This window comes from Zootoca vivipara, chromosome 3 (genome assembly GCF_963506605.1).
Source record: "Zootoca vivipara chromosome 3, rZooViv1.1, whole genome shotgun sequence".
Taxonomy (NCBI): Eukaryota; Metazoa; Chordata; class Lepidosauria; order Squamata; family Lacertidae; genus Zootoca; species Zootoca vivipara.
The window spans coordinates 93804233-93818209 of record NC_083278.1 but is presented as its reverse complement, the minus strand read 5'-3'; the positions used below and the strand labels follow the sequence as shown (position 1 = coordinate 93818209).

The 13977-nt window shown below is 41.5% G+C and overlaps 1 protein-coding gene across 1 annotated transcript in view; it reads right to left on the bottom strand.

The window, feature by feature from the left end:
- The window catches only part of USH2A (usherin), a 452818-nt gene that overhangs the window by 114172 nt on the left and 324669 nt on the right, over positions 1-13977 (bottom strand). The window contains exons 48-49 of the mRNA XM_060273280.1: positions 11001-11113; positions 4879-5077 (exon numbers count right to left, since the gene is read on the bottom strand). Of these exons, the coding sequence (XP_060129263.1) occupies positions 4879-5077; positions 11001-11113 (312 nt within the window). The remainder of the gene's footprint in view (positions 1-4878; positions 5078-11000; positions 11114-13977) is intronic.

Here is a 13977-nt window from a genome sequence, read left to right as displayed (position 1 = left end):
CTTTCACCGATAAACATATTCTCTTATTTTAAAAGCACCTTATTAACACCTAAGATTGTGTTTCCTTCTATCACTTTCTTTGGTACCTCTTGGCCTTGAATGAATTGCAGTTTGGGATTAGTTACACTTTTTAATTAATTAACAACATGCTCATACACTAAACTTTTAAGATGCTAAATTCATAGATTTGATTGCACTCCCTTTAAATCAGCATGCAAGATGAAATGCATAATGGAAGAATCATGGTTTGAAGACTCTGCTGCACTGTGGCAACAAGTCCCTGTCAACACGGTACAGATCCTTAATGAAGGGCTGTAAAGGTAATGCAGACTAAACTTTGTTTATTTTTATTTTTTGCTTTTATTTTGCTAAAGGCAACAGGCAAAAGGCAGATCCAATATTGGATAAAACTTTTTGGAAGGCACTCCACTGACATAAGTTCTTGTGCCCAATGCTGAAACACAGTGGAAAATAAAACATGAATCAGATAGTATAAGGGCCATACTGTGTCCTAGAAAAAGGAGAAGGAAGGGGAAGCAGAGGTTTGGCTCTTGATTTTCAGAAAGAGCATGGCTTATTTTTAAGATGAAGATGATCACAGTTGAGCTGGAGCCAGTGAATGATTTTTTAAAAAACCCATTACAGTCTTTTTCTTAGTGAATTTCTTGCACTACAGATATCAAATGGTACTATATGGTATTGATACACTGGGATACTTACTTTTTTCATCATGGTGTTCCTTTGTTCCTCCTTGCAGGCTCTTTCTGTTCTGAAACATTGTAAGCTAAGAAAGCAAGTCTCTTCTAGCACCTGCTTGCCTGCCTGGCTATCTAGAGAACTTTTGGGGTACAACCCTCTGAAGGTGGCTCATAGCAGGATCATTTAGCTTTCAAATAATTTATAGACAAAGCCACCTGCAATGTCTTCAGTCAAGGCTCTCAATGATCCTCCTTTCACCATCAACCACATCAGCGACAGCTAGTATTAAGTGTAAGCAACGAACAGAGAGGCAAACTCACAAAAACCACCTCAAATTATGACCCTTGGAACGCCTCAGATTCTTCTCTAGTGTGGCTTATAATCTGGCCCAGATAAAGGTTAGTGTGCTGGCCCTCTAGAAGAACTGCACACACAAAAATGGCTTCTGAAGGACAAATATCCACGGCACACAAAGACACACAGGTTCCTTTTCCTGCAGAAGCAGTCCCCCACTCAATGTAGTCTTGGAAACCAGCCTAAAAACTGATTTCTTGGGGGCAAAAGTGTTGTCGTCCTGCTGCCAAGCAACAGTGTGTAGAGCTTGGTGGAGCATGAGGTCAAACAAAGAGAAGAGTCTACAAGATACACCTGGCAGAATCAACATACAAAGTCAAGTCAATTCCAAGGGTTCTGCAAACAGTAAACCATGTAGTCAGACAATCCAGAGGTCAGGAAATCCAATGATCACAAACCAAGGGTCCAGACAGAGAGCAGTAAGTACAAAGTAGGGAACCACAGGTGTTGTTTCCAGAATCTGACTGCTGCTGAGAGCTCTGTTTAAGAAGGCTGAAGCCAGCTGGTTCTCATCAGTGCCTTCTCCTCTGTGTCCTTGAAGGTTGATCAGCTGCAGGTGGAGTCACTCCACCTTCTCCCCCTGTTCAGCAGGTGAAGCTGACTCCTGACCCATGACACAAAAGCCTATTCCAGGGGAGCCTATTCTGTACTACCGTGGGAGGTAGCCCAATTTATCAGTAAATCTGATCAATTTCTTCATGTATTCGGTTAAATATGTTACAATTGACAAGGTCAGTGTGATTAAAGGGAAAAGGAGATGGGAAGCTGGTGAGAAGCCTAAGGCATCCTTTAGAGCAGGATGCAGCCAACGTGGTGCACTCCAATTCTTTTGGGTTACAATTCCCATCAGCCCCAGTCAGCATGGCCAATGCTCAGTAATGACTATAATTGTAGTCCATGACATCTGGAGGGCAACACATTGGGTACCCCTAATATAGCACATGAAAAGAATGCTCCACAACTATTAAGGAGGACAGGGAGTAGAATCCCTTTAGTGCCTGCCTCACCCTTGGGGGCCATGCATTCCTCAGAACACGGATAGATGTGTGAGTTATGGGGAGCTGGATGGTGCAATTCATTGTGGGCTCTGAGCAAGAGTGGGGTCACTCTAAAAGGGAGCACGGTGCCTGTGTTGCCTGGTCCAAAGTGTGTTAATACCTGCACTAGAGATGGGATGAGTTAAGAATAAGAGCTCAACTCATGGCAGAACCTCTTACACTTAAATTTTAAATCTATAAAATCACAGCCCTTTACATCACTAAAACTGCAGTTTCATATTCATATTCCTGGTCTGTACCCAAATATATATATTTCCCTTCGTGTTTTCTTTCTCAGCTGGTAACAAACTATAAAGGTCCTAAGTTCACTAAATAAAACAAACAAACAAAAAACCTTATACTTATATTCTCAAAAATGCAGTAATGCATATTTAAATCTTACAGGTGAGACAATAAAGGGCTAAACTTTCCCAATGCTAGATGCAACACATAGCTAAGGCAGTGTCAGCTGCTGTAATTTATATTTTGATGTGAATCACTCAGATAACTCACTTTCCTAATTGCTGTCTTGTCTGACAGCGATCTTATGAATACACGCTGTCATTGCATGTGTGATGATGCTGTTGACAAATAGGGACATTATTTCATTACATTAAATCTTACCTTCAAACTAAGAGTTTTCTACCTCATTTGTCAATAAAAAACTGTGTACAGACTCCTACTCTCTGACTACATTATTGATCCCACTCCTAAACTGCAACTAATATGACCATTAATCTGCAAATGACCATGATTTTAAAATATTTCTGACAAAGCACGATCGGCCCACATTCAGAGTTGCTCATCATTGTCACGTAAACAACCACCCACTTGTAGCTGAAACTAAATGGATTTGCTGTAAAGTGGCATCAAATCATTCAACCAAGTAAGTCTCCAAAAAGGCATCTAATCATCCCAATAAACTAATATTTGCCATGCAGATTATGATAAATGAGAAGAATAAAATGCACTAGAGGAAGCTGTATAAGCATCTCCTCATACTTTTTACTGTCAGTTTGTTTTTTAAAAATAATAATAATATAGGTAGCACAAGGCCGTTGGAAACAGATGTGTATCTAAAAGCAGTCAGTTACTATGGATTCACTGTAATTGAAGCATACAGAAACATTGGCTCAAGCTTCAGCACTGCAAGGTTATCAGTTGTGATGGCAAATGCTGGCATCATGCAACCCATATTACAGCAGCACAGTTTAATTCCACTGTAATGCAAGCATCACAATCCCATAGTGCAGCATGCAAATCAATGCTATGGATACGTGTGTAAACAGGACATCATGGCCTCCTCCAGGTGTCATTCTTTTTGCACATTCATGATGATTTGTGCTTGTGATGTTTGTGACTGCAAAGGTTTTGGGATGGCCCCGTTTCATTTTCAGTCAGAAACTTATCCCATAACCTCCTGTTGAAATCTCATAACTTTTTATACCACAAATGTTCTTGTTAATCTTTCCCCCACTTTTTTGTTGTGCTATAGCCCCTCCAGATAGAAGTAATGTGGTAGCATCAGGGAAGCATCCCAGAACCAACTAAAGTAGAATAAATCATAAAATCTCATAGGGTTGGAAGGGACCCCAAGGATCATCTAGTCCAACCCCCTGCAACACAATTAATCTCAACTAAAGCATCCATAACAGATGGCCATCCTGCTTAAAAACCTCCAAGTAAGGAGAGACTACCACCTCACAAAGGAGTCTGTTCCACTGTCCAACACAGCTCCTGATGTTTAGTCAGAATCTCCTTTCTTGTATCTCAAAGCCATTCATTCGTGTTCTACCTCCAGAGCAGAAGAAAACAAGATTGCTCCATCTTCCATGTGACAGCCCTTTAGATATTTGAAGATGGCTATCACATCTCCTTTCGGTCCCCCATTTTCTAGGCTAAAGATACTCAACTCTCTCAGTCATTCCTAATAAGGCTTGGTTTCCAGACCCTTGATCATCTCGGTTGCCCTCCGCTGCATACGTTCCAGCTTGTCAATATCCTTCTTTAATTGTGGTGCCCAGAATTGGACACAGTATTCCAGTTATGGTCTGAGCAAGACCATAGAGTGGTACTAGTATTTCTCTTGATCTAGACATGATACTTCTGTTAATGCAGCCTAGAACAGAATCAGCTTTCTTTCTTTCTTTCTTTCTTTTTCTTTCTTTCTTTCTGCTGCATCACACTGTTGACTCATATTAAGCTTGTAGTCTAATAAGACCCCTAGATCGTTTTCATATGCAATACTGTCAAGCCAGGTGCCCCCCACAATCTTATATTTGTGCAGCTGGTTCTTCCTGCCTAAGTGCAGAATCTTTCATATGCTCCTGTTGAGATTCATTTTGGCCCAGTTCTCCAATCTCTTAAGGTCATTTTGAATTCCAATTGTGCTTCTTGTGGCATTGGCTACCCCTCCATTACTAATGCACTATTATTGTGTCAAGAACACATTGCAGAATACACACACACTAAGACACCAGTCTGGAGAGCCCCTAAATTCTGTTGAATAGCTCAGCCGTCAAGGACAGAGTGTGCAGTTGGGGATAGGGATGCACACGGTACTCCCTGGGTTGGTAATATATATGCCATCATGGCCATGGACTTTCAAACTCATAATTTTCTCCTTAGCTCATATACTCAACTTTTGCTGGTGAGTGAGTTACAGAATGTGGTGGGACAACTGAAAAGCCCCTGTATTCAATAATGAGTCTCCTCGGCTCTGAAGGTGGAACTCACTCAGTAGATCTTAATATAAAAGCAGGTTCACCAGCAGGTTAATTGATGTTACCTTAAACTGTGGGTTATAGCACAGGCCTCCACAGATATTTTCATGGATATCACATTGCAAGGACAGACATGCCATTCCACCCTGATGTTTTAATAGCTGCTGTGGCATGGTGCACCGTCGCTGAGCTTTGCGTAACAGATCATATCCTAGGATGATGCCATTTGGTTGTCCTGGTGATGCCCAGTTAATCTGAAGTGACCTAGAGCAACAAAAATCATTAATGTGTAAGACAACTCATAAGATATGTGAGTTCCATTTAGCTGTTGCTGAAACTGAAATCCATACAGGTGTCCTTTTAACATTGCTGCAACGGAGCTTTGAGTTGCAAAGCTAAGGTAAATCATCGTTGGAGTGGTATTTTGCTAACCAATTTGAGAGATCCACCTGAAAAGTGGTATATAAATAGAAATACCTCAAACAGACAGAGCACTGTTTCAGTGCAACCGTTATTCTCAAGTGTTTTCAATGTCTTATAAAACAAACCTTTATTTTGGTACCAAAGGATGATATATTAATACATCAAATTGCTACAAAGCATATGTTTAGTTACAGGTAGGTAGCCGTGTTGGTCTGAGTCGAAGCAAAATAAAAAAATTCCTTCAGTAGCACCTTAAAGACCAACTAAGTTTATATTTTGGTATGAGCTTTCGTGTGCATGCACACGAAAGCTCATACCAAAATATAAAGCATATGTTTGATAGTCAAAAGCAAAATTTGAACGTCTTTTAAATTTCTGATTCTCAGGAGTACCAGGGCAGGGCAGTCTACTTTTGGGAAGTACTGACACTTGGTTGACAGACAGGACTTCCAACAAGAACAAGTATAGGTAAAGGTAAAGGACCCTTGGGCTGTTAAGTCCAGCTGAATTCAACTATGGGGTGTGGCACTCATCTCTGCTTTCAGGGTGAGGGAGCTGACATTTGTCCACAGATGGCTTTCTAGGTCATGTGGCCTGCATGACTAAACTGCTTCTGGTGCAACGAGACACCGTGACTGAAGCCAGAGCACATGGAAACACTGTTTACCTTCCCACTGCAATGGTACCTATTTATCTACTCACACTGGTATGCTTTCGAACTGTGAGCTTGGCAGGAGCTTGGGCACTGGGCACTGAAGTTGCAACTTCTGCAGGGAAACCACTGCACTATGACCCTTGGTTCTGCAGATCTGATCATCTCTGTTGCCATATTCACTAAACTAATTGGCGGAGCTGTTGTCTTTGTCCATGGAGTTTTCTTGGCAGGGATACTGGAGGGGCTTGCTGGTTCCTGCTCCAGGTGGATCACGTTTAGTCAAAACTCTCCACTATGACCTGTCCACCTTGGGTGGCCCTGCACGGCATAGCTCATAGCTTCCCTGAGTTGTTCAAGCTCCTTCACCATGACAAGGCAGTGATCCATGAAGGATCATGGAAGATCAGTCTACATCCCAATCCCAAAGAAGGGCAGTGCCAAAGAATGCTCCAACTACTGTACAATTGCGCTCATTTCACATGCTAGCAATATTATGCTTAAAATTCTACAAGGCAGGCTTAAGCAGTATGTGGACCGTGCAAGCTGGATTTTGAAGGGGCAGAGGAACCAGAGACTAAATTGCAAACATGCTCTGGATTATGGAGAAAGCTAGCGAGTTCCAGAAAAACATCTACTTCTGTTTCATTGATGTATGGAAGTGAGAGCTGGACCATAAAGAAGGCTGATCGCCGAAGAATTGATGCTATTGAATTATGGTGCTGGAGGAGACTCTTGAGAGTCCCATGGACTGCAAGAAGATCAAACCTATCCATTCTGAAGGAAGTCAGCCCTGAATGCTCACTGGAAGGCTAGATCCTGAAGCTGAGGTTCCAATACTTTGGCCACCTCATGAGAAGAGAAGACTCCCTGGAAAAGACCCTGATGCTGGGAAAGATGGAGGGCACAAGGAGAAGGGGACGACAGAAGACGAGATGGTTGGACAGTGTTCTCGAAGCTATCAACATGAGTCTGACCAAACTGTGGGAGACAGTGGAAGACAGGAGTGCCTGGCAGGCTCTGGTCCATGGGGTCACGAAGAGACTAAAAGACTAAACAACAACAACAATAGGCAGAGCTAAATGCTGTCTGTTATAAGTGTCCACAAAACCAGACAGTAGCATTATAGTATATGGACACAAACCAGGCAAAGACAGGTTCTTTTGAGTTCTATAAGTTCAATTAAGAAGCACATGCTTAAATATTTCCTTTTAAAAGGATGGACTTACTAGTGCTTCACTCTAGTAGGGTCACACACTTATCATATGTTATTCCCAACATACATTTTAAAGAATGTTCAAGCCCAATTACATGGCTACTGTCAGAATACTTGGTGACATTGTAAATTAGCATTCATTTAAAGTGAGATGGTTACATTCAGACAGCAGCAGCTGAGATAAACTTTGACATTTTTACAGAATAAAAAATAACACAGTGAACTATTATTCCACTACCTTGAGGTATAAACAGAGGAACGTATAACAATAACAATATGTAGAGGAAGGATTAATGTCACCTGTGAAGGGATAACTTCACAGGTTACTTGTAGAGTCACCATTATTATTCTGAAATCTCCATCTGACTTGCTGAATTAATGCCATAGTCTGTGAAAGTCTATTTTATATTCACTGCATATTCTACTCAAGGAAAAAAAATCCTTACATATAAATGACATTACTGACAAACATATAGAGACAAGAAAGAAAGAAAGAAAGAAAGAAAGAAAGAAAGAAAGGAAGGAAGGAAGGAAGGAAGGAAGGAAGGAAGGAAGGAAGGAAGGAAGGAAGGAAGGAAGGAAGGAAGGAAAGAAAGAAAGAAAGAAAGAAAGAAAGAAAGAAAGAAAGAAAGAAAGAAAGAAAGAAAGATGAACCCTTAAAATTATTTGAAGGCTGGATATACATCTTAGTGCATATTATTTTGGAGCTAAGCAAATATGTAGTAAACAGTTTTTAAGCATAGAATGCTTTTGACATGGTGTTCCTTGTTTTTGTTCTTAATCTTTTTTACATGATAAAATTTATCAGGATGGATAAAAGGAAGTGCTTATTCGCACAGCAAGCACATGGTTAAACTATGGAATGTGCTCCCCCAGGAGGCAATGATGGCCACCAACTTGGATGGCTTTAAAAGAGGACTGGACTAATTCATGGAGGAAAAGGCTATCCATGGCTACCAGTCAAGATGGTTATGCTTTGCCTCCATTGTTGGATGCAGTCATGCTTCTGAATATCAGTTGCTGGAAACCACAAGAAGGAAGAGGGTTCTTGCGCTTGGGGTCCTGCTTGCAGGTTTCCCATTGGTATCTGGTTGGCCACTGTGAGAACAGGATGCTGGACTAGATGGGCCACTGGCCTGATCCAGCAGACTCTTATTATGGTGTGATAAGTGAACAGACAAAAATAAAAGTAGAATCTTATGCAAAAAAAGTGGCAGTTAATTTTTATCTTCAGTGGTTTGCAAATTTTGTGCTTGCATTTTTATGCTTCCAGAGACCACCAGCTCATCTCCATTCTGAGTCCTCATACTACCAACTCACTTTAAAAGTCTCCACTTTGCCTGAAAATGTTATCTGGCTTCTTTGTTCAATTGCTACTGATGGGGACAGGTTCATACAAGATTGTTTGAATTGGGCCTTGTGACTCACCAACTGAATCAAGACTGAGCTAGAACTGTACGAAAGGTCCTTCTGATACAAGCGATACCCGCTGGACATCTTGGCTAAGCTGCTAGAAAAGAATAGCTTTCCATTACAACAAGTGGCTATCATCCCAAAGACACTGAACAAGTTGGGTAGTTAATAACAGTTTCTGCAGAACTTGCACAACTTATATCCCAGCAAATTAAACATAGTCCACCAGTTATGTTTGACAGTGGAGAATCTCAATAAAGTTCCAGTTCTCGCTTGCTGCCTGAATAGTTAAAATTGGATACATGTCACAGGTTGCATTTGGCTGCACTCAGCATGATGGGTCGCAACTTGAGATTGCCATGGCATTGTGAGAAAACATTTAAACCAACTGTATGTAAAAACAATAATGGTATAACCTTAAAATAGTTCTTAAAAGTCACCGCCCACTTGCTCCCCCATCCTCAAAAATACACATATGCAACATAAGAGGAAGAGCTATAATAATTCTAATAAAAAAAACATGTTGCAGAATGTGAGTTGCATTGCCGTCCTCCCATGTGGCTGTCTCCTAGAAATCATACCTTTTCCCCATTGGCAGATATGTATTAAAATGTCTCCTTGTTTATACAATCTGTTATTTTCCCCTTGAACCTATTCCTTGATGGAGGATAAATAAGAAAAATTCATATGCAGGCCAGCACCTACTGAAACTGCCAGCTGTAGTGTTTGTCATATTTCAATCAAAGTTGAAGCCAGCCAGCCATTTTTATACTGCATGGTCCCTACATACTCAAGGACCAGAATTAATGAATTAGCTATTGATTAAATTCCACTCTAGCAAATCCACCGTGGCAAATAAATGAACTACCCGGGGCACGTGTAGGCCACAGCCAGACATGTCCGGGCAATCGATCAGTAGTTAGTATTCTTTTGGGATATAGGAACAGCTGATGATAATATGACATGTAAGGGAAGGCAATGGAGAAAGTCTGTTTCTGGCTCAGCAGATTATAAAATCTGCAAGGCATTTCTGATCTTCTTGCGTTTGTATGTTATGACATTTTTAGTTTGTATATAATAACAGAGACATGCATAAGTGTTTTCCATACTTCAGACAAAAGCATACATCAGTGAAAGTCAGGGGTGGAGAGGGGGATGATTTCCAGAATTGAGTTCTCATCATCAAACAAGCTTTGACTAGACATGTTTATGTGACAGAAAAATAGCAAGCTTAATTTCACCTAGCAGTTGTACTTTGCACAAACAAATAACAGAATTCAGAGAAAATGTACAAAGAGAAAACAGAAGTTTCTTTGAAATACTGCATGTGTAGATCCATTTTGTTAGCATATTACTGAAGATTTAGGTGTAAGATTGCAGTTATTCAAAAGAGACACTTCTCCCACTCACAAGAAACAAGCTAAGCACCAATCTCTGCCAGAAGTGTAATAAAACCACATCAACAATAACAAGCACGCAGGAGGCTAACTACTTTATTGTTGCCATAATTTTGATAAATGTCTTGGCAATGGGCAGCCATTAGTTACAACCTCTCTTCTGGCCATGCTGGCACTCCGAGTCCTGGATCTTTTTAGGAAAAGAATGACTGCATTTGTCAGTATTCAGCTGTTTTTCCCAGTCTGGCACCCATTTGCTTTTTTGGGGGGTGGGGGAGGGGGATGGGGAGGGAATTCTCTATTAGAAAAAGATGGAAAAGATAATACAAGATCAAATACACCTAGATTTTTATTCAGGCATTGTAGTCTCCAATTCACTGACGGGAAGGTGCGGAAATGCACTGCCCCTCCATCAGATCCCTGTGGCCTACCTGGTTCATCCTCCATACACAGAAAGAGGAAGGACTTCAGGGGCGAGCCTGATCTACGCACCGGACCATAACAGAGGGCTACACAGAGGGAGGACTACACAGAGGGAGCTGCAGGTTCAATCTCTTCTGGATGAAAGATCTCAGGTTACGTACCTGGGAAAGAACTCTTACTTGTTGGTACAGTGTTCTTTACATGTAACACACACTATGTTTCTTGTTTTTCTTAAATTGATTACAGGCATGGGGCATGGTTGTGCTTGGTGCTGGGATCCTAGTGTGTGTGGCTCTCTAGCTGTAACCCTCACCAAAATATTGCCATTATCTTCACTGACACCCCCACCCCCACCCAGCGTGGCTATGCAGCTTAGTAAAAAAATAAATAAAAGTGGCCATTAATGTCAATGGAAACTTCTATACTAAGCCTCACTTGATCCAGAGATCCACAGAGAGAGACTTCCAGGTGGTTAGGAAATGCTAGCATAGATAGACCAGTGTAGAAGACATCTTCATAAGTTAATTGCACTATTTCTTCTTATCTTTGACACTATGAGGAAACAACAATTGTTTTACAGGCTGAAAAGCACAAAATCATTTTCTGTTTCTTTTATCACCACAGGTTCTTTTGGTTTTAAGACAAACAAAGACCCTTAAATACCGTGGACCGAGGACATGAATCCGTGGTGCCGATAGCTCTTTTGGCTCATCTTCCACTGTCGTAATTTGTGTTTCATTGCTTCTCACACAAGCGTACACTGTGCAGACTTCAACCTAGAATAGTTAGCAAGAAAGAAAAATATAGTTTTAGCTATTCAGTAACTGAAGTTAGAGCATGACTACAAATCAAGTAAAACCGGGCTCAATGTGATGGTGGGGACTTAGGAACTTTTTGGGAGGAATCCTACCATATTTTTGCGCTACCGTAAGGACTGGGGCTAGGGCAAGGGTACTTCCCCCCACATGCACCATTCCCAAATCTGCTCCAGAGGCAGAAGTTGCACTGGGAAAGTGAAAGTTATTCTGCTTATGCTAAGCACTACTTGGTACCACTGGTCCATCTAGCTCAAAATTGTCCACATTGGCTAGCATGGTTATATAGAGGTTCAGATAAGGAATTTTCTCAGCCCTATCTGGAGATGCTGGGAATTGAACCTGGGCTCTTCTGTAAGCAAAGATGTGCTCTATCACTCAGTTATGGCTCTTCCATTTTGAATGAGGACTACAGGGAAATACCGTTACTCCATAGTGCCAAATCTTATAAACTTGCCGCAGCAATTCTAGGTGTCTGCATTCCACTGCTAAGAGAACAGCTTCCATTTTCTCAAAGGAACCTTCCCTCCCCACACTGCTGTTCTGAAGGTTCCTTAACCTTCCAAAGCATATTTGGGTTTGAAACAGGGCATGTGCAGGGGCTAAGGACCCTTACAATGGCCACAGAACTCTTACTGAACATTTGTGTCACGAGCATCACTGAAGCTAACTAGGTCTGGGATTGCTTAGTATTCATATGGCAGACCACCTAAGAAACCTAAGCTTGCCACCTTGAGGTACTTAGACAAGCGATGACACAGACAAGAGTTAGGCATTCAGAGCAAATGGCACACCTCTGCACCTGTTACACTGAACTGGTTCTCATGCACACTTAGTCAAATCCTGGCTAAGCATGAACGAGGGAACAAAGGTTTGTTCTAGGTTTACTACTTGTGATATGTTTGGAGCAAGACAAACCATAAGCTTGGGTTCAGCTATAATGCTAAGCTAAACCATGGGTTAGTTCCATACAGTGTAACAGCAGCAGCAGGAGTGCAGCAGCTGTGATTTTCACTCTATACATTTGCATGCTCTTTCATACATGCTTACAGTACCCATGGTTGGGCTTAGTGTTACATGGCCCAGTAACTGCCTATGTGTTTACAGGCTCAATTTCAGAGGCTGGTGTTCATCTACAATCCCCAAATGGCTATCTGAAGAACCATCTGAACCCATGTGAACCTGCCTGAGCCTTAAGATAAACATCTGAAGCCCAGCACTCTGGCCTGTCAGTGAGAATTCTATATACCTAAAGAAGCATCTCCATCCCCATCATTCAGCCCAGACACTGAGGTCCAGTTCCCAGGGCCTTCTGGCAGTCCCCTCCCTGCGAGAAGTGAGGTTACAGGGAACCAGGTAGAGGGCCTTCTCAGTAGTGGTGCCCACCCTGTGGAATGCCCTCCCATCAGACTTCAAAGTGATAATCAATGACATAAATTTCTAAAGACTTCTGAAGGCAGCCCTTTATCAGGAAGTTTTTAATCAAACTAAAACATTAGGAAGAACCTCCTGACAGTAAGAGCTGTTCGGCAGTGGAATTTGCTGCCAAGGAGTGTGGTGGAGTCTCCTTCTTTGGAGGTCTTTAAGCAGAGGCTTGACAGCCATATGTCAGGAATGCTTTGATGGTATTTCCTGCTTGGCAGGGGGTTGGACTGGATGGCCCTTGTGGTCTCTTCCAACTCTATGATTCTAGAATTTATAATGTCTCACTGTGGGTTTTTATATTATGTTGCAAGCCACCCAGAGTGGCTGGAGCAACCCAGGTGGGGTAGAAGTATATTGTTGTTGTGGGATCCCCTCGGATCCTTACCATATCACCTTTCTGAATCTACCAGCTTTTTTTTTCATTTTTAAAATAGGAATGGTTTGCTTTCACAGCAATGTATTAATGTTTGATGAACCCTGAAGATGAGAGACAAAATAGGACTCCCTCAGTTCTTAAGAGTACTTTAAATAGCTCCAAGGAAAGACTAATAATGTCACCTTTGCATTGGCAACTCAATACATGAAAAGTACCAGTCGACAGATGTCAACACGTGATGACCAAGGACAAGGCGGGCACAAATGGAGATATTGTTTTAGGAAGCTAAGTATTTGGGAAGGGACAGAGTATGAAAGGCAAAAAGGGTTTTAAAAAAATATCCACAATTACAACTTTGGATTTTCTCTTATAACTCATTGCCACAAGTGCTGGTGCTAATACTCAGATAGGATAACGAAGAGAAACTGATTAATATTGCCTTTGGTAAATTAATATGAAGGTCCGCAAAGTGTGAAAGTGCTTGGAATTTGTGTTACTGTTGAAGAAAGACAAATGTGTGCCCATGCAGAAACTGGAAAGTCATATGTGTATTAATGGAGGTGGGGGCCTGCCGCTGCAGAGGGGTTGGAACATAGAAATCTGTTATGGTGTGCCTCTGGGTGACGTTTATTTATGGCACGCTGCAACGGGATGCAAATTTTAGGACAAAGTATACATGATTACTGTTGCGACCTCCCCATACATAATTCAGACTAAGCCAAGTCTGAACGTGACAAACAAAACGGGAAAGTTGCAATTAAAGCAAAACAAACTGCTCAAGAAATAAATGCAATTCAATTACAGGGGAAATAGTTGTAAGCTCTTGTCTTGAGCATATTCAAAAAACCTGGAAATTACATATAGATTTCGGGGTAACCCAAGGATAAGGAGACAGGAGGAGGAAAAAGAGGGGAAAGAAAGGTTTTTAAAAATTAATGGTATTTTTAGAAGACTAGGATTTCATGGCTGAGATCAGTCTGTTCCACAAAGAGAAGGGAGGAGGGGAAAGATGATAAAAGGCTAA